Source organism: Copadichromis virginalis, linkage group LG7, assembly GCF_057382275.1.
Source record: "Copadichromis virginalis isolate Kocher_CV1m ecotype Utaka linkage group LG7, C_Virginalis_male_GT1.1, whole genome shotgun sequence".
NCBI lineage: Eukaryota > Metazoa > Chordata > Actinopteri > Cichliformes > Cichlidae > Copadichromis > Copadichromis virginalis.
The window spans coordinates 60832284-60856392 of NC_140624.1; the positions used below are offsets into that span (position 1 = coordinate 60832284).

The 24109-nt window shown below is 37.6% G+C and overlaps 3 protein-coding genes across 5 annotated transcripts in view; all 3 read left to right on the forward strand.

Annotated features, from left to right (window-relative positions):
* Window positions 1-166: 166 nt before the first annotated feature.
* On the forward strand, window positions 167-4935 carry tsnaxip1 (translin-associated factor X interacting protein 1). Of its 2 annotated transcripts, none has more exons than XM_085464575.1 (10): window positions 167-544; window positions 676-784; window positions 970-1107; window positions 1207-1300; window positions 2204-2400; window positions 2707-2848; window positions 3663-3826; window positions 3913-4026; window positions 4305-4414; window positions 4707-4935. In XM_085464575.1, the coding sequence occupies exons 1-10, from the start codon at window positions 489-491 to the stop codon at window positions 4804-4806; spliced, it is 1224 nt and encodes a 407-aa protein (XP_085320701.1). In that variant the 5' UTR covers window positions 167-488; the 3' UTR covers window positions 4807-4935. The 2 variants fall into 2 exon arrangements, with proteins under 2 accessions (XP_085320701.1, XP_085320702.1); XM_085464576.1 differs by having other exon boundaries at window positions 703-784.
* A 4164-nt stretch (window positions 4936-9099) lies between these two features.
* nutf2 (nuclear transport factor 2) lies at window positions 9100-17096 on the forward strand. Of its 2 annotated transcripts, none has more exons than XM_085464577.1 (5): window positions 9100-9184; window positions 10294-10415; window positions 12403-12474; window positions 12786-12884; window positions 16232-17096. In XM_085464577.1, exons 2-5 carry the CDS (start codon window positions 10317-10319, stop codon window positions 16343-16345), a joined length of 384 nt encoding a protein of 127 aa, XP_085320703.1. In that variant the 5' UTR covers window positions 9100-9184; window positions 10294-10316; the 3' UTR covers window positions 16346-17096. The 2 variants fall into 2 exon arrangements, with proteins under 2 accessions (XP_085320703.1, XP_085320704.1); XM_085464578.1 differs by lacking the exon at window positions 9100-9184 and adding an exon at window positions 9323-9406.
* Window positions 17097-17925: 829 nt separating this feature from the next.
* Window positions 17926-24109, forward strand: part of edc4 (enhancer of mRNA decapping 4) — a 34227-nt gene continuing 28043 nt past the window's right edge. The window contains exons 1-10 of the mRNA XM_085464579.1: window positions 17926-18143; window positions 19679-19838; window positions 19952-20063; window positions 20540-20639; window positions 21941-22127; window positions 22347-22494; window positions 22804-22908; window positions 23073-23185; window positions 23303-23386; window positions 23517-23612. Coding sequence (XP_085320705.1) covers window positions 18056-18143; window positions 19679-19838; window positions 19952-20063; window positions 20540-20639; window positions 21941-22127; window positions 22347-22494; window positions 22804-22908; window positions 23073-23185; window positions 23303-23386; window positions 23517-23612 — 1193 coding nt within the window. The 5' untranslated portion in view covers window positions 17926-18055. The remainder of the gene's footprint in view (window positions 18144-19678; window positions 19839-19951; window positions 20064-20539; window positions 20640-21940; window positions 22128-22346; window positions 22495-22803; window positions 22909-23072; window positions 23186-23302; window positions 23387-23516; window positions 23613-24109) is intronic.

Genomic DNA, 24109 nt, shown 5'->3' on the forward strand with positions numbered 1-24109 from the left:
GTTAAACTTACACACGTTTTCAGAACGTTATATAATTTAAATTTGAACTTTACATGGTGAAACTTGTATTTATTTGTAAGTTAAAGGGTATTTTTACAGTATTAATAGCAGTGTTATTTCCTCGGCGAAATATGTGCCTGTTCATAAAAACACTGTGTTGTTTACTAAGTTTTATTATATTGTAATTAATATAGCAGATATGTGAAATAGCCTTTATAAAACACGTTACCATATATTAGTTATTATATATCAAAGTTAATGATTGAGTTGAGCAGATAAAATCATTGCCATTTTGAAAATTAGTTAGGCGCACACCGGGCAACTACGTGGGGTCTTGTTGCGTAGTCAGTCGTCGTTACCATGGAAACCCTGCTTCAAATGTGCTGTGCGACGCTAAAGCCGATCTCATTGAGTTAAACTGACGAAATACAACAGTTTCAAACGGGCTAAGTGTTTGTTATTGTCTACCCCTTATATCAAAGCTATAAATGTCACCAAACAAAGATATAAAATTTCCACCTCTAACACCGTCACAAAAAACAAGGCAAGTGATGAAATGACTTCCATTTACACCAAAAATCATGCTACGTTTGTTTTTATGTATAAATACATTTGTATTTCAAAGCTTATTTAAAGTACGTTTAAGGCAGACTGACTTTGTTGTTTGCATATTAGACTTACATATGAATACAATCTACAAAGTTACACAGCCCAGACATCAGAGGAAGGACATGAAGAGGAAAGTGCTGGTGGTGTATCTGTCCAACCATGTGCAACGAGAAAGGTACGTAAATCAGGTAACATTACACAAACAGCAATCTGACTTTGTCCTGCCAACATCTAAAGTCTTTTAATTGGTATAAAGATCATCTAAGAACTTCATGTCATCTTTATAAACTTTATCTTTCAGTGTCACAGGAAAGTTCCTTTCACAGTACTGTGTGTGCTTTTGTGTGACCAATCATGTAGTGCTGGACAGGAGGCAGTTACTTTTATGCTGGCCCAAACAGAAAGCCACAACTTCTGATGCAGCTGGAGAACTATGTGAGCAAGGAGCTTCATACTATCGACCCACATGAGCCAAAATTTCAGGAGCTGAAACTTCAGGTGAAATGTTTTTGTTGATTGTATTTATGTTTAGAAGATATATACGTATTTTCTTGCTGCAGTCTAAGTACTTACAATCTTACTCTACTTTGCCTACAGGTCTACCGCAATGCATTTGAATGTTTCATCACTGCCTTCAAAACTTACCAACCCCTTCTGTCTGCCATTAAAAAGGAATATGAAAACACCTTTGGTCAGTGAGAAAGCTAGTCTGATTTGTATAGATTTTATAAAAATGCTATTTAAAAAAACAATTTATAACAGATTTGACAAGGTTTTGAAGCAGATTAGAAATGGCGTCCCACAACGTTTTTGGGAAAAACAGAAAAATAAAACCTTTGGGTATAGAATTAAATAAATTAAAGTTTTATATTTACAATACATAAATATCAATATTCTCTCACATCTAAGTGGTAAATGTCTTACATCAAACTAAATTTATTGGTTCAAATGAACATGCAAAGAGAGGGTGTATAATAGTAACAACAATGTAGATATCTCTTTAGAGACAGAAAAATATAATTTGATTAGCCCTTTCTTGCAGTCATAATACACAGCAACCAGCGTGGTTCCATCCAGCCTTGCAAAGTAAGGCAATATATTTCTTTGTAAAAAAAAAAGTATTATTCTGAATTAATTTCTCAAAACTTTGTGACTTTAATATTCAGTAACTATATTAATAATTTTGAGTCTTCTCCAGGTACTATTCTGTCTCTTTGCCATTCACTTTTGAGTGTTTTCTTCTAAATCATCCTATACATAGTCATACACTTTTCTTTGTTGTTTGTTAAGGATTCAACTCAGCATTTGTGAGAGCAAATCTGGGTTAAGAAGTTAATAAAATTAGTGGAAAGGATTCCACTAGATTCCAATAGCCTTCTAAAAGGTCCTAGCAGTTTGTGTAGGCAGTAAAATGATAAGTTCTATTGTAGCATAGAAAGAGTTGGTTTCAACATGTTATTCTCACCTAGTTAAAACTAATTGTCTATTCAGTAAAAAGATGAAGTTTGTAGAGGTTAGCTTTTCTTTGTATAAAGACTTTATATCAGGGAGTTGATTATTTGTTGTAATGCATGCATTGTATACATCTTTTCAGTTCATCAGGGAGAACAAATCAAAAAGCTGGAACCACTGCAGTCCCATCTGAGGCTGGTGACAGAGGAATGTGACAGAAAGATTCAAGCTCGCTGGGCAGAGGAGCAGGCTGAGATTGCTGCCTTGAAAATGGAGAAGCAGAAGCTAAAGGAGGAGATTGAAGCCATGAGAAAGAGAGAGAAGACAGTGCAGGCAGTGGTAAATGGCATACTTTTAATTTTATTTTTGTTTAATTAATCATGTGACTTTTAGTCACTTGGATGAGTGACAAAACGTTTCTCCCACTGAAAACGCTACGTCTAGATGAACAGAATCAACTTTTGGAGATTTATTTATCTGGATGATTGAGAATGCATCAAGACATGTGACTTTTAAGGCCATGAAAGCTTTTATGAAAGCATAAAAGCTTAAGGGCATGAAAGCATACACACAACCCTGCGCATAAAGGAAATGCATCCATCAATTATCGTATCAGTCACCCCATTGCCTGTTGTTCCTCTTAAGGTGGATCATCTGCAGTCAGAACTGTCTGACCAGTATCTGCAGTACCGGGAGGAGCGTGATGCTCGCAGGTTGCTGATTTGGCAGCTCAATGACATGACAAGAAGTAGTGTGAAGGAGCAGCGTTCTGCAGACAAAAGTACAGGTATAACAACATCTATTACATCTTTAACTAGTTAACAGTGAACTGAAAATAACTTAAGGTCCTTTTTTTTTTAAATGTGAATTTAGATGTGATTTCTTCCCAAAATAAACATGTATGGTTTTAAGACAATATAACATATTCTTTATTGGGATTAATTAATTTATTTATTTTATTTTATTTATCAAAGGGATTACTTTCTCACACGCTGACCAAATGATTTGAAGGTTAATATGAGGAGTCACCATAGCAACAATATATGTACGATGGAATTAAAGGAAAAACAATTGATACCCTTTAAGTGATACTGAAAATAATAATTTGTTTAAACGTTGAAACTGTCAGTATCTTTATTGGATGGTATTCCTTAGGAAACATTTCCAGTGACTCACTAGAGACTCTCTGTAACTATAGTAGTAATGGAGAATAACTCTGTAAGTAACTGTGTTAAACTCCATATTTTGCATTTGAAAGTTAAAGTTAAACTCCATAAAAAAGATTATTTTTGAGATTGAAAAAATTGCAGAAGTAGTTTGCAAATTCTGTTCGTTTGAGTTTTATTTCACTACTTTCCAACTTTTTGTATTATTATTATTAAATAATTGATAAAAGATGGTAGCGTGTGATCAGCTTCTGGTGTGGGGCATGCCAGAAAAAGTTTGAAAACCTCTTTGATGGAAAAGGCCCAACATTATCTATATTTGAAAAACCCAAGTACAGTAACCTCTAGAGCTCAGCAAAACATATGTTTTTATGTTTATAAAATATAAATGTCTATAGGGAAGTGTGTCATGCTCTTACATGTGTTTCCATTTAGATTGGAAGGATCCTGTGGAACTGCAGCTCGCTCTAAAGGTGTGTCGAGAAGACCTGAGGAAAGCCCAGGAGGAACTGAACAGAATGAACGCAGAGTACTGGGGTGTTGTGCCCCAGTGTGACTGGGACGCCCTTGAACAGAAACACCAACGGACCGAGCTTCAGGTATCTCATGCTGGATACTATATATAGACTTCATGACTTAACATCTCAACAGTCTTTGGTGACTTTTTTTTCTTTTTATTGTGAAGTTGAAGACACTCCAGGATGACTTTGATCAGTTAAAGAGTGAGTATGACACACTGCTGGAACTCCACAAACGAGGCAGCATGCAGGCCAAGACACACGTCTCAACCTCTGTCCAGGTACTTTACGTATGTAGAACTTGAACAGATTTTCAATTCTATGAATATTCTAATAAATGTAATGTGTGTGTCACTATCTGTCTCTAATCTAATAAATGTCACCTGATAAAGCTGATAAAGAGCCTAAATATGAATAAATTAGGGTCCAGAAGCTCGATACTGCTATTCCAGCAATAGAGACAGCTTGACAAATGTCATCGTAAACTGACAAATATGAAAGTTGGATCAATCTTCTCAGCAAAAGTAATGACCAACATTGCCACCAAAATGTTTTTCAGACTGATGAGAGTGGGTCCCAGCAGCAAAGCCACATTCAGTCCCAGCAACAAGAGGAACCAGTCACCTCTGATGCCCCTGAGAGCAACATGTTCCCTGTCCATGAGTCTAGGTGATAAAAATAGATATACATTGAAACACACACACACACACACACACACACACACACACACACACACACACACACACACACACACACACACACACAGTCAGTTTTATTTATACTGCATAAAGTCATAATTTTGCCTCAAGGGGCTTTAAAATATGTGCAGCATACACTACTGCCTAGCCTTATACCATCAGTTCAGATAAGCCTTGAAGGTTATGAGTAATTTTCTGTCTGGTTCTGTTTTACTTTGTCAAATGAGAGCCATGTGTATATATGTGTGTGTTCATATGTATAGGGAGGCCCAGAGGACAACATATTTTGGAGAGGAAACGGATCCACGTTTGGCCTCATCTCAAGGTGAAGCAGGCAACAGTGGTGATCCCATCTCCTCTTAGAGCCTGCGTTTAGTGGCTGGGGTCTCAAGTTTGAGCCTTGATGTAATTCACAACATGTGATCAAAATTGTGAAGATGCTGAATTAAATATTAAAAATTGTGGCCACTGAGACCACCTGTGAGTTTTCAAGCTTTACCTTCAGTTCCTTGACAATTCAGTGGAAAATGTACCATCAAATCTTAAAACCACTTTCCTAACAGTGAGTGAAATACTCGTATCGTATTTATTCTGTATTACAGAAGCCTGCTTAAAAAAATACATTCATTTACAACATCCAAGTCACCAGCTCTGATGCTTCTTCTCCAGCACACCACAGCAAAGTACATTGTGCTCACTACAACTGGCTGATGGAAAATCCCCATGATTTTACTCTCATTTTGCTCTCTTCATTAGGAAGTAGAGCTTGCTCATCCTCTTTTTGGATACAGCTTCTGTGTTGGTCTTCCAGTTCAACCTGTTGTTGATATGGATGCCTCTGTATTTGTACTCCTCCACCACATCAGCATCCTATCCCAGGATAGACATGGGTCAGTTGTCCTCTTTCCTCTGAAGTTGATCACAGTCGCTCTGGTCTTATTCACATTTGGAAGCAGATGAATCCTCCCAGGCCAGTCCAGTCACCCAGTAGTGCTCTGTGCTCCTCTTCCCACCCACAACTAATACAACCAACAACCTCAGAATTGTCAGAGTATTTCTGTAGATTGCATTGACCACAATTGTACTGAAAGCCTCAGGTGTACAAGGTGAGCACAAATGGAGATGACACAGTTCCCTTTGGAGCTCCTGTACTGTACCGTCCAGTCTCCCAAATTGCAGTTTGTCTACATGTATCAGGTAATCATTAATCCAGGAGATGGTGGACATGTTTGTTAATATTTCTGGTAGCTTCTGTATGCGAACTGCAGAGGGTCACGAGATGTTTTCATGTTGGACAGTACTTATCTCTCGACAATCTTCATTAAATATGATGTAATGGCAAGTGGTCAGTAGGCTTTAAATTCTTAATAGTGTTGAGGTTTTTGGTACAGGAACTAGACAGGATGTTTTCCCTAACACTGATATCATCTCCTGTTTCAAACTTTGGCTGTAAATGTGACTCAGGATCACAGGCAGCTGGCTAGCACAGGTCCTCAGCACCTTGGGGTTGATGTAATCAGGCAGTTTTGTGTAGCCTAATAATGGGAGAATTTAAGTATTTAAACATGTGTTACTTATAGCTTGAGAGTAGATAGCAACACATGTAGTAAACTTAATTTCTTGCAGGACCAAAACAAGGAAAGCGGTGAGGCTCAGTGACGTTGTAGCCCATGCTCTGCAGAAAGAGATAAGTTAATGTGCTGCTAATGGTAATATGTCCACCCCAGATAAGCACCTTTCTCTGCCAGTTTTATATTTCAAATGCTGATAGCATGTTTGAAAATTTCTTTGACTGTTAAAAAATGCTTTGCAACCTAAGGCTCAATAAAAGATTCCCTAATGACCTGATATTAACTGGGTTATTATATAATCTCAAGGATTTATTCTAAGAAAGTTCACAACCCATATAAGCTGCACTTCATTTGTAAAAATAAGTCAGTAGATAGATAGATAGATAGATAGATAGATAGATAGATAGATAGATAGATAGATAGATAGATGCTAACTATAGAAATTAACTAAAATAGTAGGAAAATACATTTATTTATTTCTGTGTCAGTGGTATTCATCAAGTGTGCATTTAAATGCCTTTTGATTGACTGTACAAATATAAGGAATCCAAGAACTGGCAACTGACAGTAACCCTTTATATTGAATAAAACTCAAACAAATTAGTATATTTTATTTAATTATCGAAACCTATTTTGTGCAATGTAGGTCTGATAAAACCACCCGCTTGGCTGAATGAAACCACCTGCGCTCTCAGACGCAAACGCCGATGTGCAGAGAAAAAATGGAAAAAAGTGTTAGACCTAGATCCACCTCGGTTGTTTTTCAGCAGTTTTTAACCTTTTCTGCATTGAAGGAAGTACTTGATCACTTAAGACAGTCTAATTCCCCACAAGATATTCTTCATGTCATTGGGCCTGGTATTTTATTTTAAATACTTCAGTGTCATCAGGTTGTGTACCAGCTGTTTTCAAACATGCTGTTGTGCAACCCATTATTAAGAAGAAAAATCTTGATCCAAATGTGCTTTCTAACTTCAGGCCAATTTCTAAACTGTCTTTTATGTCCAAAATTTTGGAAAAAGTTGTTTTCAAGCAACTTCAGACCTTTTTACACACTCGTGGCATTTGTGAAGTGTTCCAGTCTGGTTTTAAATCTCGTCACAGTACTGAGACTGCGCTTTTACGAGTTTTTAATGATCTTCTTTTAACTGTAGACTAAGGTTGCTCTGTTGTTTTACTCCTTTTAGATTTGACTGCCGCCTTTGACACAGTTGAACACGTAGTTGGTCTAAAAGGCACGGTTTTATCTTGTTTTAAATCATATTTATCGGAGAGGTCATTTTCTATTAAAATTGGGCAATACTCCTCTTCCTCCGCCCCTATGTGTTGTGGTGTGCCACAGGGGTCTGTTTTGGGTCCAACTCTGTTCTCCTTATACATGCTGCCTTTGGGATCTATTTTTAGGAAATACAACATTCCCTTTCATTGTTATGCTCATGACATCCAAATTTACTTCCCTTTGAAACTGGGTGTCTTTGTCCCACTGCAGCCTTTGCTTAACTGTTTACATGATGTTAAAGACTGGTTAACAGAATTTTCTTACACTAAATGAAAATATGACTGAAGTTATGGTTTTTGGAACTCATGCCCCTTTGAACAAGTTAACTGATACCCTCAGTCCTCTTGCTTCTCATCTTTCTCACACTGTAAGGAATCTCAGAGTGTTTTAGATAGCTCCTCTAAATTAGAGAAGCAAGTGTCCACAGTTGTGAAAACAAGTTTTTATCAGTTACGTGAAATTGCCAAAGCTAAGCCTTATCTTCCTAAGAGACCTAGAAACACTTATTCATGCCTTCATCACCTCTAGACTGGACTACTGCAATTCTCTCTATTTGGGTCTTCAACACTCACCTCTTCATCGCTTGCAGTTAGTCCAAAATGCTGCTGCACGTCTTTTAACAGGTGTTAGAATGTAGGAACACATCACTCCAGTTTTAGCAAATTTATACTGGCTCCCTGTAAAATATCGTATTGATTTTAAGATTCGTGTACTTACTTTTAAAGTTTTAAATAATATGACGCCTAGTTATTTCAACGAACTCCTCAACATGTATGACTCCCAAAGAGCACTGAGATCTTCTAGCCAGATGCTCTTAGCACAACCAAGGTCTCAATTGAAGCATAGAGATCGGGCCTTCGCAGTAGCAGCACCCAGACTCTGGAATAATCTGCCAGAGGAGATTCGTACTTCGTCTATTCAGTCTTTTAAATCGCATCTTAAAACTCACTTTTTTACTTTGGCTTTTAATTCAAGTTCAGTATGAGTACCATCAGGCCTGTTTTATGTTTTTATTGTTAATTCACTGTCTTCTTATTTACCTGTATTTGTTTCTAATTTATTTATATTTGTTTCTCTATCACAATCGGTTAAAAACAAGTGTTTTTAACCGATTGTGAAGCACTTTGGTCAACTCTGTGCTATACAAATAAATTTTGAATTGAATTGATGTTTTTACCAAACCAGGGTGTGTCGGTTTGTGGATCTATTTGCGGTGGCCTTTACTGCTGTTGACTGCAGAAATAAATCGTGTTTGGGTAAAAAGCCTTGCTTATGCCTTTTTTCTCAGTCTGGTGGACTCAGCAACCTAACCTAAGAGAACAATGAAGGCACAAGTTACAAATGACTAAATCTGTTTTGTGCTGCAATTTGATGTAATTTTAAAAGCAAATGTAATGTAATGTAAGTGTTCTTGCTGGACAGTCGTGACTGTAGCACATTTAATCTTTGTACATCAAATAAAATAAAACCATTTTTGACTTACCATTTTTATTGTCTCTTACTCCATGGGTTTTTCTTGTTTTTTTCACTTCAGAAATCATCAAAACGTGTGATTTGGACATAATAATAATAATCATAATAATAATCATAATAATAATCATAATACATTTTATTTGAAAGCGACTTTCAGAACACTCAAAGACACTGTACACAGTAGAATAATAAAAGCAACATAAAAGCAAGCAGTTTACACAATCATAAATGACATGACACACTTCTGAATATAGTATGTATCAGAATGTGGCTGTATTATGTAAAAGGCGACAGACAAGAAAATTGAGCATACTACAATCCCCATAATGCATCGGGCCTTTTACGGCTTTTTGTACGTACCCTCGTAGCGGAGCAGACATTGCACTGTGCGATCGTGCAGCCGGCCTCGGCGTAAGAGGTAAGTTTTTATTACTAGTTTTTATGGTGCCCGCTTACAAAATAGTGAATGGAAACATGCTCGAAAACAAAAAGCACTAGTTTAATCTGACATTCGAAAAAGCCCGAGGCGGTATAAGTTGTTAAATCGGTTGCTATTGGCCGGTTTGGGGCTAACGGTGGACACGCCTATGTAGAGTAGCTGCTTCGGTGTTCCAGAGCTGTACGCGCGGGCCCGCAAGAGGTATGAACACTCAAAGCAGACGGGGTATTTTTAGCAACTGGTGAACAGGCCACTACCAGCTGGCCGATCAGCTAACGCCCGGAAATATAATTTATCTGACGCCTAACATTGGCTGGCGAGGAGACATGCTACGTATGTGAACTGTCTGTGCTAGCACAGGCTGAGTCAACATTAGCAAACATGACACAAGCTAGCAGCAGCTAGTTTGCTAGAGTTAAGTAGTTAAAAATTAGCTTTTCCGTACATTAACGTTACTTGCTCATATTTCCTCAATCCCCCTTTACTTCTGACTATATTTACGGGGGCCCTGAACAACTTATGTGTGGTCGCAATTCGGGGTATGCTGCTCGCAGTCTACTGCTAATGTGCAGAGCGCTCGGATTGTTCCAGTAGCAGCCGTGTATCGTTATGTGGGAGCACATGACTTGGGCTGTCAGTGTCACCCGAGCGGAGGGATCCGTTGCAGTAAAATATACTTTGGCTTATTCAGTTAAGTAATTTTAACATTTATTTTTCTCAATGAAATGGGATCTATATGCTATTTTTTTTTTGGAGTCTTTAGTTAAAAACATATTTTTCTTTAAAAAAAAAAAAAAAAACAGAAATCAAAACAATGTGTGTACTGTACAGTTTATTGTACTGTTTGCTGCTTTAAGAGCTTGATTCTATAAAACATCCCAGAATACTGTCTTGAATTATGGTAGTGAGGGCTGTCCAAGAGTTTTTTCAGAAATCTGAAGCTTATGTTGACATCTGGTGACTATAAATTAGTTTTGATATAAGTGGGAGGCTGCTGGTGGTGGTGGTGCTGTTGTTGTTTTTTCTATGAATTGCCCCTTTTCTTATCTCATTACGTTTGTCTGATTCGCTCTCTCCCACACGCTCAGTGTGAGTTGCAGGGTGATTCAGGATGGTGGACCAGCCTTTGTGGGAGCAGATAGGATCCAGCTTTGTGCAGCACTACTATCAGATGTTTGACTCTGACAGATCACAACTGGGATCTATATATGTGAGTTGGACTTGTCTTATGTAGGTGTTTATGAGTAAACTTTTGCTGTAATAATCTCACTTTCCTTAATTTTGAGTGTATAATCCTAATGATTTAGGTATTGTCCAGTCAGGTCACTTTATGTATATGGCACATTTTAAAGTGTTTTACAATTACAAACACAGCTTGCATAACAGACAGGGAACATATTAAAAATTATAATTGAGAAATATGTCAGACAACAGTTAAAAAATAAATAAATAGAAGTGGCAGACAGTTCGAGAGCCCAGGGGCAATATTTGCAAAGTTTTGGTCGTTTTTAGTTTTTATGTGAGAAAAGGACACCAAGAGAAGTTATTGTGATGATGACCTCAGTGACGTGATGTGGAGTTAAAAGATCTGTAATATATTTGTTGAGCTAATCCACAGAGGGCTTTAAAACAAATAATGTTTAAATATATTTAAAACTTTGCAGGTTGCCAGGGCAGCTTAGCTAAAACAGCTTTGCTCACTCTTATGAGATGAGCAGCTGCGCTTTGAACCATCTGTAAATGAAAGAAAGTGCAATTGGGCAATCCTACACACAGGGAATTGCAGTAGTCCAGCTGAGAGGTGATAAAGGCATGGATAACGCTTTAGTTCTTTAGATACAAAACTAGTTTTCGTTTAGTGATGGTTCTCAGTTGGTGAATGTTGTCAAGCAGCTTTTGACAGAATTCCTGATTTGATTGTTAAAAGTTAAGGAAATTAAAGCACCAAGATTTTTAATGACAGCATCGACATATCTGGATAAATGAACAAGTAACTCAATGAAGATGTTTGTGGGGCTGGGGGGGCTGAATAAAATAGCCTCAGTTTTGCTGTCATTTAGTTCTAAACAATGCGACAAGACTGATTCAGAAAACATGGTTAATGAAAAGAATAGTGTTTTCTAAAAAGTCCTTCGTTTTTGTGTTGATTTTTACCCCAAATCCCTCCTGTCTACGTAGTAGCATGTTTTGTTTAGTTCACTTTTTTTTAATATGCACACATGAAATACATTTCCAGTTTAAGGGAATTCACTGTTAGGAAGCATTTTAAAACATAAAGGTGTAAAAGTTTCTAGAGCCAGTGAATAATTGTCCAATATTGACCAGAATATATCTGGATTTTGATAATCGAGCAGGTCTAGACATCAGCCTTGCATTGTCAGACTTACTCCTGAAGTTGTGATGATGCTTGTGGTCATGATGATTATTATTTGGAAGCATGTTGTTTTCACTCGCACATACCATGCACATTTGCAAGCCATGGATCTTTGGATTGAATTTTTTTTCCCTCTATAGTTGAGAACTTGTGATTATATAATTACAAAGTGCTGCCAAAAGCACAAAGGTAAACAGCTTGTCAATAAGTTCTTAGTTTAGTTGACAGAAACTGTCACATTTTGTGTTCTTTGACTCCATCTTTTCAAATGTGTGGAACTTCTGTTGAAAATGTTTTTATTTTTATGATGAAATTGGTTTGTATATAATAAAATCTGTCTTGAAACAAAAATAAGCAGTCTTGTCTATACATTGTACGGGTATTATTCAATAATCAGAACATTGAGTAACCCCTAGCTTTAGCCCTGTGTCATTATATGGCCCTCAGGGCACTCATTCTATGAGTGATTTAATGAGTAGGAAAATGAGTCTTTTTCTATGTGCTGTGTTCACATTCCTGATTTGGGGAAAAAAAGGTCTCAAAAAGGAAAAGTCATTAAACAAACCTACTTATTAAAATGATTGTGCAGGTTCCGTTTTATGAATCAAAGCATTTACATAAGGCACTTTTTAACATCAACGCAGCCCAAAAACCCTGACAAAATAATTACGTTGGTTGTAACAATCTGTGATTTTAAACTGTACATGTCAGTGTCTAATTGATGATGTTTAAGGAATCTGCTGAGTCATGATGTGGGTTTTCATCTGCACATTACATCCTCTTCCACTTTTGTGCTGATCACTCTTTCCCACTGTCTACACAGATCGATGCATCATGCCTTACGTGGGAAGGACAGCAGTACCAGGGAAAAAGAGCAATTGTCGAGAAACTCGCTGTGAGTACATTTGCTAACCTATTGTCTTATACAGAGGTCACATGCATGCAACAGGTGGTTAGTGGCTTAAGTGAGATGTGTAGTGGCAGTGTAAGCTCATGCACACTAGAAACCAGGTTAAACTGTGATATGTGATCATTAAAAGAAGATGGCTAATGTACACAGCTGTAGTGATTATCAAATCTCTATATGTAACATTTATATCAAAATAGTTTGGAATACTTCAGACACATCTTAAGTAAATGTTTTCACTGCCTGATATACCTGTATTAATCTTTCTCTTGTGTATTTTCATTATCTGTTTGGACCAGAGTCTCCCATTTCAGAAAATAGCGCATAGTATAACGGCGCAGGACCATCAGCCAACTCCAGACAGCTGCATCTTGAGTATGGTTGTAGGACAGCTTAAAGTAAGTAGCACTATCATGATGTCATTGAATGGAGCGTGACAGGATTCACTGTTTTACAGCTAAATTGTCACACATTGAGCTATACAGTAAATGAGGTTGTTTCCCTTATTCTTCCAGGATCTGATCAGTGCTTCTTAATTTAAAACTACAATTTATAGGTTGAACATGATGAGAAAGATTTTAGTGTGTGAGCGTGTGTGTGTTTAATGTAGAAACTGGATTTGAAGCACTTTTTAGGCAAAAATGTTAATCCAGTAAATGATAACGTAACTTTCAACTGACTTTTTGTTCCCATCATGTTGGCAGTTGGTGGTACCCCAGTCAGTTTTCTTCATTCTCTTCAGCTGAACTGGGTTCAAACTACGGATCTTTTTTTTTCTCTCTCTTCTTTTTCTTAAGGAGAAGAAATGAGACTTGTCGATAAGTCTAAAAGTAAGAAAGCGCTCAGAAAAGTAAAAATTGAGGAATATTTAATTGTTGAAGTGAAACATTGTCCATACAAATATTACATATAGTATCCCTAAGAGTAATTTGAAACCATTTACCGCATTCAGTTCAGATTATAAAGGCCACTTCAAGAAATATTAATATAGTTCCAGATGTCCCCTAAATGTATATTTCAAGTTTTGGTCCAAAATACAATTCTGATTTTTGTTTGTTTGTTTTAGCCATGATATATGCCTCTAGTATAACTAATTTACTCCCTAAAGAGCTCAGTCTTTAACAGTGCATGTCAGTGTCTGTGTTTTAGTTTTTCTGTTGTCCGACAACAATAACAGATATTTTTAAATGAGAAAAAATTTACTGTGAGTTCAGCTGTGTTAAAATGAGTGTCAGATGTAGGACAGAAGCAAACCAATGCACATGGCTAACAGAAAGCCAGCTGAGTTTACTGGCACTGAAGCGCATAAAACCACATAAACTCAGAAATACACACCCAGTACCTCTCTGCTGGTTATAAATCACTCCTTGCACAATTTGTGCTCAATTTATAGTCCTCCCTCAACATTTAATTTTTCCTCTGTGTGTGTGTGTGTGTGTGTGTGTGTGTGTGTGTGTGTGTGTGTGTGTGAGAGACAGATCAAAGTTAATAATTATGTTAGCCATAATTGTGGGGACACTTTGATCTAAAGTATTTTATAGGATTTTCAGTTCTTCGGGTGATGGGAAATTTGGTAATTTTTCTTATTTTTAAGCTGTATTTAGCATATCTACACGCCCAGGGTATCTTTGTGTTATCTGGATTCACTTACCCTAACAATGGCAGTAAGGATGACTGATCACAGAAAGCTGGGCTATTAACACAGTGTTTACCAATTTAGACTGTAATTACTTGAATAGGATGGTGTTGGCAGCATTTGATCAGACACAATTATGGATTAAGTGTACTGACAGCAGAGTGTCTGATTTAAAAATAAATAAATAAATAAAATAAAATATAATATGGGGAAAAATATGAAGAGGTTAAATACATATCACAGACTGAAAGTAACAGCAAAACAGTGCTTTGAGAGGAAAAGCACTGTACAGTAGTTTAGCGTTAAAGAGGAAGAATCAATGTATGAGCTTTAAGTGCTTTAGTCAATAAAACTGGAAGACTGCAGCTATATTAATAAAGTTTTGTTATTGTTTGTTATTTGAAGCCATGAAAGAATGATGACAAAAATACACCCTGTGCAAATTACCAAACCCATCAATATTACAACTTTATTATTAAGACATGGGATGATCTGATGGATCATAATTGAGTATTTAATTAAATTAATATTTTAAAGGGCAGTTTGTATTCTATAAACGGAACAGTCAGAGTAAAAAATTATATAGGAAAAACAGAAATTGAATTCAAATGTAGGCTTAATCTATGTGTAAATTTGATATAAGGTCATCAAATGCATATAGGTGTAGATCATATATTAATGCTTATGGAGCAATAAAATAGTTTTAAAATTGCTTACAGGTCACAAAAAAGATCAAAGAATAAAGTTGGGTCTAACCTAAAATTCATTACTTAGGCTTATCAAGAAAAGATTAACTTTAGATGCCATTTTAAAAAAGATTAATAAAATTTTTTTAACTCTCCTATCTACTCATTGAGGTCTGTGAAATCTTCCAGCATGGTGACACTGCTTTTAGGAGAACTGATTTTTCAGAATGTTTGGACATAGTATGGTGATATACACTGGTAAGGAGTTTACAGCCCTCACTGTACAAAGAAATCCAGGGTTAACCCTGATATTACCTGGAAAACTGCTTGAGGTACAGGCCTCTTGACTCCACTAGCGAAAAATGAACAAAACACACTGACTTTATCTCAGTTGCTGTATGACAATAGTCTGGTTTAACTTGGTAAAATACCAGTCACACAAACAACAAAGCCTAGAAAGGCAACAACAGGTTGTCTATTCTTTAAATACATTTAAGGCATTTACATTTCTTTAAATCTGCTTGGATCAGGAAGCAATGATCAGCAAGGGGGAAGGCTTATGGTTCCATTCGAGATTTAAACTTTCCATAGTTCACACTTTATACCTCATGGTAAAAAATACAAAAATAGATTTTTAGGATAGTTTGCAAAGTGTGGTTAATGTTAGCAGTGCTAGCACCGGCAGCCTTCTTTTGCGGGTATGCATACCTGCATTGCTTCAGGCGAGTGATTATATGGCAGGTTACTTTGACACAGACATGCATATGAAATGGAGAGAGACGTGAATAGATGTACACTTCTGACATATCCTAGACCCAGATGTTAACTGTGGCTATAGATTATTAAAATCACAATAATTTTGATGACTGGTATTTCTGTTGGCCTGATTAGTCAGTAACAAGTATCTAGATGACTGGGTACACACCACACTAGAAAGAACTGTTGAAATTTTTAAGGCAAAGCTAGCTTTCCTGTGAACAGAGTCTCTGTTTACATTCTGAAAAATCGTTTCTACCTACTCAAAAATGTTTCTTAAAGTGATATTTGTAGGAGTATTTACTGATCACCATACACTGTACCGATTTTACTGTTCCATTGGTGTATTTCTGTAATATACTTACATATCTATACTATTGCTAATATATATTGTAATATATCTATATCACTAAAGCACTTCTAGATGGATGCAAACTGCATTTCGTTGCCCTGTACCTGTGCATGTGCAATGACAATAAAGTTGAATTCTATTCTATTCTATTTCTGCTGTGTCTGACAGTATGAAACGGAGGCATCCAGTTCAATAAAAACCAATACGAATAACAGTATAATTTTGTTGTAGCAGGTGTTCTTTACTCTAAATGTGTACCTTTGATGAACTAGCCTCAATCAATAACAGCTTTGACATCTGTGTGTGTGTTTGCAGGCAGATGAAGACCCCATTATGGGTTTCCATCAGAGTTTCATCCTGAAGAACATTAACGATGCATGGGTGTGCACCAATGACATGTTCAGGCTGGCCATTCACAATTTCGGTTAACCTGCGTCTCCACTTTGGCGGGCAGGGGCAGCCATAGTGAAGGTCACTGTGTGAAGTATGGAGGGAGGAGAAGAGAGAGCACTCATCCCTCCCTCCCGGCTGTTTCATTCACGCCTGTGTTGACAAACAAGCAAACACCAGATTCTAGATGTCAATCACTGAACCTCATCCAGACGGGTTTTCAGACCAGCCCAGCCTGTAGAACTGCAACGTGTTTCTTTGCTGAGAGCCGGCTGACCAATCAAACGCCCCTGTCTGCCACTCTGCTGATCTGCATGATGCTGGGAACCCCCTCATTACAATACTCAAGCCACCGGAAGGACAAACAGCTGACCGATGCCATTAACTCCGCTCTGCTCGCCTCTTTACTCTACTCTAACCCATTCTACTCTACTGTTGACTCCACTGCTGTCAACTCAGTTCTGTTAGCACTGTTGTTGACTGGTTTGTAGTCCCATGTTCAGGTTCAAAGATGGCTTCTTCAGTTTCCTTTTCACATATTTGTTTTTAGATGCCACTTGTGTGTTTACATTAGCTCGCCTTAGTGTGTTAAATAGAGTTTTATCTTCCTTTACACAACTGTTAACTTTGCCATGATTCATTTGCTCATGGATGACAAAGGTTGACATTGCTGTGTTTTGCTCTGACCCCGCTTATTTTCTCTCTCTCTTCTCTCTCTTTCACACACATCTGGCAGTTAAACATGGACTACAGCCACGATACACAATAAAACCTGGACTTTTTTTCTTAATGGTGTGACCTTGTCTTTCCATATCATGCTGTGGTGCCTCTTTAATTATAAACTTTTCGTAAATGTTAATATTAGTTTTGTCCTTAGGCTGTTTTTTTTTTTCTTGTTTAGATGATTAATAGAAGGTCAGCTAGATGCTCAGTGTCCATCATTTTATGACTTTGTTTTTAAAAGGGGACCATGTCGTTTCAGTGTAAATTCACATTTCAAACCATGTATTTAAAGTCTGCACAGTCTAAATGACGGTATGTTTTTACTACCAAGAAATAACCAATTAACCAAACTAGCAAAATTCAGTTAAATTTGGAAGGATGTTTAAAAACAACACTAGGAATTGTAAAAACAAATTTAGCACGACCCTGGTTCGTTTTAAGACCAGCCCAACGAAATTATAGATATAATTTGAAATTATCGGTCATCTGAGGAAATTTCTCATTGTGAGATTATGTTTAGTACACCCTGAGTTAAAGAGACAGATTCTGTAACACCAGAGAGCCTCAGTGAGAAACCCTCTTTCAGTCATTCTCACAATGTCATGCATACATTTATTGCTCATTTTGACATTTAGGGACCATAAAGGTTTTATTAGCTGCCGCCTGCTGGTCTGATATGATCAAAAGCGTTATGTCACAACACAAAACCAAACCAAAAACAGCTGCTAAAAGGAGACATGTACGACGCCGTTGATAAAACTAACAAAAAATTCATAAGGACAATAATAATAATTCAACTCAAATATCTAACAAAGTTAGTGACTGGTGTCTTCTCGTGGAAAAAATGAACATCAGTAGCGTTCGAGGTGGGAACCATTGACCTGACACAATGACAAGTCGGAATCCATTGCGCGGACGAAACGGAAGTTTAGACGGTTGCTCGGGGTGAACAGTGACAGCAGCATCGCAGGAAACAAAATTCATCCTTTCCCCCTGAACAAACCCGAGCTCCCCTTTCCCTCACCCATGGCGTCCAATACTAATATAGACATCGAGGGTGCAACCCAGCATCTTCGGGACATCCTCAAGCTCGACCGCCCCGGGAACAGCACCGGTAAGTGGGGGCCGTGAGCGAAAGCGCCTGCGCTGGTTTAGGCCGCAGAAGCTAGTTGAATGCTAGTTAGCTGGCTAGCTAAATAAATAACTTAGCCAGCGTGATGTGTGTCGCTTAGTTGTGTTGAAACGAAGTCAGGGTCAACTGCAGCTTTTGCGTGAAAACACAGTTGAATCACACTGAATCTGTTTTAACACTAATTTCCGCGGAGCCGCGAAAGTGTATCGGGTCGTCGTAATGTTGGAGTGCTAACTGCGTCGTAAAGTATTTTATCATCCTCAGTGTTAGCTCGGTTAGGAGCTTAGCGTATGTGTGTATCTGTTTTTTTGGTGTAAAAAAGCGTGTCTTAGGTAAATATTTCGTCTAGTAGAAATTAACTTGCTGTTTTTACTTCGAAGCCATAAAAGTGGTTATACCTTTGTCCTTAATTAATGTGAGGCATTTAACTGGTGTGAACAAGCCCCCACAAACTGCGCAGAAGGGTGGACTTACTTTACTAATTTGGGAACACCAATTCACGTGTGTTTGTTTGTCTCACTTGCGATGTATTGCATGGCAACTTTATCATGTAGTGTGAAGAAGACATGCTGATTTTAGGAACTCAGTATCTTGCACCTGTGTTAGCCTTAATTATCTTTACGTCATAGTATGTTATGTTGGGGGTAGGTGTAGAAATTGGACTCTCAGACCAGTACACTACTTGTTGACCGTTTCGGCACACTTTGAAGTAACACCAGAATGGAAAAGGAGCATATATTACGCCTTAACGTCTCTTTACTTTGCTGCCTTTTTCATTAGTAAATGCTTATAAACCGTGGAGAATCAGAAGTATTAAATACATAACATACTACGACCTGAATTCTTTGTTTGTCTAAAACTTTAGGCTCTGTTTCCCAGGGATGCTTTAAATCCAGTCCTAGATTAAACATTTCTTTTGGTTTAACTTTTCTTTACTAAGACTCAGTTTAATCTACATGTGGAAAGTTTTGTCTGCTTTAGGCTTTGTATGATGTCAGTAGGAATGGATATTTTTAATATGGTAATATCAGACACACGTCTTGTTGTGAGCACACAAACCCCATTTGCCTGCTGTTAATTCTTCTGTTTGAGAGGAGCTGCCAATCATAAGAACATTGCCTTAAAATGAGGGGAAGGTTTCTTAAACAGCCTTTTTCTCAGACAAATAAAGTGAGGGTCTGCATCAAGGCTCTGTATAAGATAAATAAGCATAATTTTAGAGTGCCTTAAATCCTCAGAAAAATATGTGCTGGAAATGAGCCTAATAGATCGCCATTGAAAATATAGGTTAAAAAAATATTGTCCTACACGTTGTAATGAATATTGTGTGTATCACTATGAGACTGCATGTGACTCATTGTTTTGTTGCAAAGTCTAAAATCACTGTACAATTGTGCATCAGTGACATGATTGTGTCAGGCTCTGAGATGAGTCAAAAGTAAGCTGGTAAGGAAGACCCAGAACAAACACAAGCTCTTTGCAGCTGCTGGATCTCCTACTTTCATTGTCTTTCTCAGATGGAAATTCAAGTGAAAGTGGTAGAAAGCCATCTTTTAATGGAGAGCTGAATGGGCTATTGGGAACAGGCCTTCTGGGGAGCACTGACCGGTCAACCATGTCAGAATCGACAAGACCCATCTCCACAGATCTCAGCAGTGCTCAGGAGATTCAGATAATGTGAGTTTCTCATTTAACCTGCTTAGTGGTGTCATATTTATAAGGACTTTTGAGTTTTTTGTTTGTTTGTTTTGTTTTATTTTTTTAACTGAATCAATGTGCTGCAATTTCAGCTGCCTTTCTGGTGATGATGGCTCTACCTGTATTCCAATTACTTCTAACAATGTGGAGATTGTGGCAAGCCAAGACTCTAGCATCAACAGCAAGGCTCGAGGCAGCAACAAGGTAAGAAACCAAATCATCAGCTACAACCTGGCAGCTCTGGTGAAGAGAACAAATGAGAAATTTGGAGACAGTCAGTACTTCTGACTGTGGCTGTTATTTTTATCTGAGCCTGTATCTGTGATGACTCAACATGGTGTTTTGTTTTTTTTGTTTTTTCTTTTTTACAAGTGATAAGCTACAGTATTTATCTAAAGATATCTGAACTAATTTTTATGAGCACTATAGTCTCCTATTCTCTTTTTATAACATTTCATAAAATGTCATATCATTATCAAATGATATGGTTTTCACATAATTTGAGAAAATGATATGATGGAAAATGGAATTGTACAGTTATAAAAACACAGATCATCTAAAGCATCATTTAGACTTTCTTCAGCTTTTGAGGTTCTTTGCCTTGTCAGTTTTTAATTCCTTATTAACTTTGTTCAGAGGTTACTCATCTGTTTTCAATGTTTTTTTTGTGATTCTTTCAGGTGAAGATTCAGCCTGTTGCTAAGTACGACTGGGAGCACAAGTATTATTACGGCAGACTGATAGCTGTGTCCAATGCCTTCCTGGCCTACGCCATCAGAGGTACAGTGTTTTTGAGTGGCTTCAGCTCCTAAAAGTTAATCATCATAATCATCTTTAAACTCAAGAGGGGTATAATAATCCAACACGAGCTTCTACCACAGACATTTAGGATATAACATTATTGTATGTGGCTTTAGAATACAGACCCAATTTAAAGCACTGTATGCGCAGTCCCCCCCCCCCCCCCCAAAAAAAAATAAATAAATAAATAAATAAAATAAATATAAATAATGATAATGTATATATTACACACACACACACACACACACACACACAGGTTTCTTCTTTGTTCCAGGTTGCAGAGCTTTTAATTTAGTATCCAAGCTCATTTTGAAGTAATGAATCCCAAAGTTGCTCTTTGATTGGATTTTTTGAAGCGCTCTGTGAAGTCTTCACAAGATATTCTTTGGTTGGAGGTTGAACATTTCGTGTGATTTCTTTATAAGTTTGCATTCAAAATCCTTCTGTATACTTCAGACTGTACTTCAGACAGAATATTAAACTTTACTTTCAGAGCAATCTGATATTCTGTCTGGTTTGACTGAACAGACCTACCTTTATTCCTATGAAGGCGTAAAGGTCTACTATGAAGGAGTATGCACTCGAAATCTCCAAAAATCCTTCTGTGCATGTTCATTTTAAAATTTAATTTTAGCTGCCAAATTGTTTGTCCTTATAAATGGTTTCCTCAGCATCAGTCTCCCCTGTACCCACACTGCTTGACAGTGATCTGGTTGTGGTCTGGTTAAAGTAATTGGTCTCTGTTGCTGATCCCCGATGTTGTTTCTTGCATGTTTTTCTTTTTGCTTTCCAATCTACTCTTGGTTTTTCTGGGAGTGGTGTGCACACACAATTTAGAAATTTTTCACAGCATAAAGACTAAAGATAAATTTTTTTCCCCTCCCTGGTCTGACAGATCTAAGGATGTCCTTTGCTGTGCAGAAAAAACAATTCTTCTCCTTTTCTGTGTCATTTAAAAAAAAAATAAATTTTGTTTTAGCTAATCAGCTCTTTGATAATTCATGTTGCTGCATAAAGGCAGTTACGTTCTGTAAGTGCATAATGGGAAACTATGAACGGTCTGATCTCAAGGCTCAGTTGAGCTGTTTCATATGTTCCACCAGAATTACTATGCATTGTAGTCCATTACTTTAAAGGGCTGAAAATGTTGCTCATACCACTTATTAAACTTTTATTTATACTATGGTTGTTTACAACATTGTTCAATGGATTTGCTGTGTATTCAATGCTATAATAACAAAGGCTCCTTGGTTTATCTTTGGGCATTTTTTTCCCCTCAGGAGCCAACAATCATGCTATGGTTCGTGTCCTCAGTTTGGAGTTTGGTGAGCGTTCCTTACTGAAGGGATTCACCGGGGCCGTCACAGATCTGGCTTTCGCCCACCTTGATTCATCTCTGTTAGGTTGTGTAGATGAAGCGGGCAACCTGATGGTCTGGCAGCTCACCTACACTGCCAACAAGATACTGTATCCTGAATGTAGGAGAAACTGAATGCGTGTGTGTGTCTGTGTGTGTGTGGATACTGCCAATGAAGGCTGTATCTTCACTACCTAGTTACCTCTGTTTGCTTCTAAACTAGCAAGTTAAAGATTACACTGATCTTCACCTCTGCTTTTGTCACAGTTACAGAAGGAATTCCAAAACTATTCTTGTCTCCCATTTTCCTTAACCCATGTTTTATATAGAGATCAGATAGTAGTTCATATCCGACGGCCAGAAAACACTCCACTGAATTCCCATCGTCGCCTCATCTGGTGTCCATTCATCCAGGATGACAATGAGGAGAACCAGGATGATGCCAGTCAAACTTTGGCTCTTCTACATGAAGACAGGGTATAAATGTTTGACACAGATATGTTTGTCTGAGCTGGATGAAAAGCCAATGAACTTTGAAATAGAATAAAACTTTGAGTACTCAGTTGCCTACACTAGGACATTGTTATAAATTTGATAAATATATATAGATTTACATACATTAAAAAGTAGTGTGATGTTGCCCACAGAGGAATAATGATGTCGTTGTTCATTCACTGATTTTTAGCTGACAGAGCAATACAATCCTGTGTCTCAGCTAAAACACAAAACACTTGCAGAAAAAGCAGAAATGTTTCATCTCTAATTTTACTGTTTCCCCTTTTCTAGGCTGAGGTATGGGATCTGGAGGCCTTGAGAGCCAACAACAGCAGCTGGCCTGTTGATGCCACAGAAGTAAAGGAGGGCCTCATCGCAGTCAAGGGGCATACCCAGGTGGGACTTCATTTTCATATGAAAAACTCTGAAATAAACATGACACATTTCATTGTCTTGGTTTGTACAACAAAATGTCTGGAACTAATGTACTTAAGGTCTCACGTTTCCTGAGAATTGTTGCATTATTGACTATGAACATTGTTTAATTTTGGTTTATCCAGAGAGTCAGTGAAGGCGCACTCTCTCCAGATGGAACCGTGTTAGCCACAGCCAGCCATGATGGATACATCAAGTTCTGGCAGATATACATAGAAGGTGGGCAAGACAAACCCAGGTAAGCAAACCAATTAATTAATTCTTAAATGGTTTACCACTTAGTTTTTTCCTTTTCTTCTATGTGGTTTTCCCACCTCTGCCCTTTATTCACTTTTGCATTTTTTCTTAAAAATAGATGTCTTCATGAATTGCGGCCTCATGGAGGACGTCCTCTCTCCTGTCTTCTTTTCTGTGACAACCACAAGAGGCAGGATCCCGAGTGAGTCTGCACACACAAACTCAAAGTGCAAATTTATCACAGGCTGTCCTGGTGGGTTTTTATTCAAGTGCATCTCTATGTCTTTTTTCTTCTCATTGACAATTCTGTCCCCTTTTACTTTTCATTACAGGGTTCCTTTCTGGCGATTTCTGATAACTGGAGCTGACCAAAACCAGGAGTTGAAGATGTGGTGCACTGTTTCCTGGACCTGTTTACAAACCATCAGGTGTCTATTATTTGAAATACATTTTTTAGTGCTGCCAGCGTTAATTTTGTTAAAATGATGTTAATGTTAGCTCGTTAACGCGTTAGTGCCGCGCAGCCCCTCGCACGGGGGGAGCCGCATTAACTCGCTAACGGAGATTTGCTGCGTTAATGCAGTTATGTCGTTAACGTCATTTTAACAAAATTAACGCTGAAAGCACTAATTATTTTTTAGTCATTTTATATTTTTCTCAACCGTTATTATAAATGTAGCATGGGATGGCAGAAAGCATGTATAAGAATAGTTAGTAAATGTAACGTGAACAGCTGTGAGTTCTCTTTTTTTTTTTTTTTTCTGCTTGCACCCTCAGTACCTCAGCACACCTCCAGTACACCTTAAAGAAATCAGGACATGGTCAAAAAAAAGCTCACGTCTTAAGGGAAACATTATTCCAAACCAGTATCTGGCTGGTTGGCCTTGGTGTACAAACCTGGTCTAACAGTAATGCTCTGTAAAAG

Coding starts and splice junctions, on each gene's coding strand:
- tsnaxip1 (XM_085464575.1), top strand. CDS start 489: ATGTCACCAAACAAAGATATAAAATTTCCACCTCTAACACCGTCACAA. Junction 545..675: donor ACACCGTCACAAAAAACAAG/GCAAGTGATGAA, acceptor TTTGCATATTAG/ACTTACATATGAATACAATC. Junction 4,415..4,706: donor TTCCCTGTCCATGAGTCTAG/GTGATAAAAATA, acceptor TCATATGTATAG/GGAGGCCCAGAGGACAACAT.
- nutf2 (XM_085464577.1), top strand. CDS start 10,317: ATGGTGGACCAGCCTTTGTGGGAGCAGATAGGATCCAGCTTTGTGCAG. Junction 10,416..12,402: donor CACAACTGGGATCTATATAT/GTGAGTTGGACT, acceptor CTGTCTACACAG/ATCGATGCATCATGCCTTAC. Junction 12,475..12,785: donor CAATTGTCGAGAAACTCGCT/GTGAGTACATTT, acceptor TGTTTGGACCAG/AGTCTCCCATTTCAGAAAAT.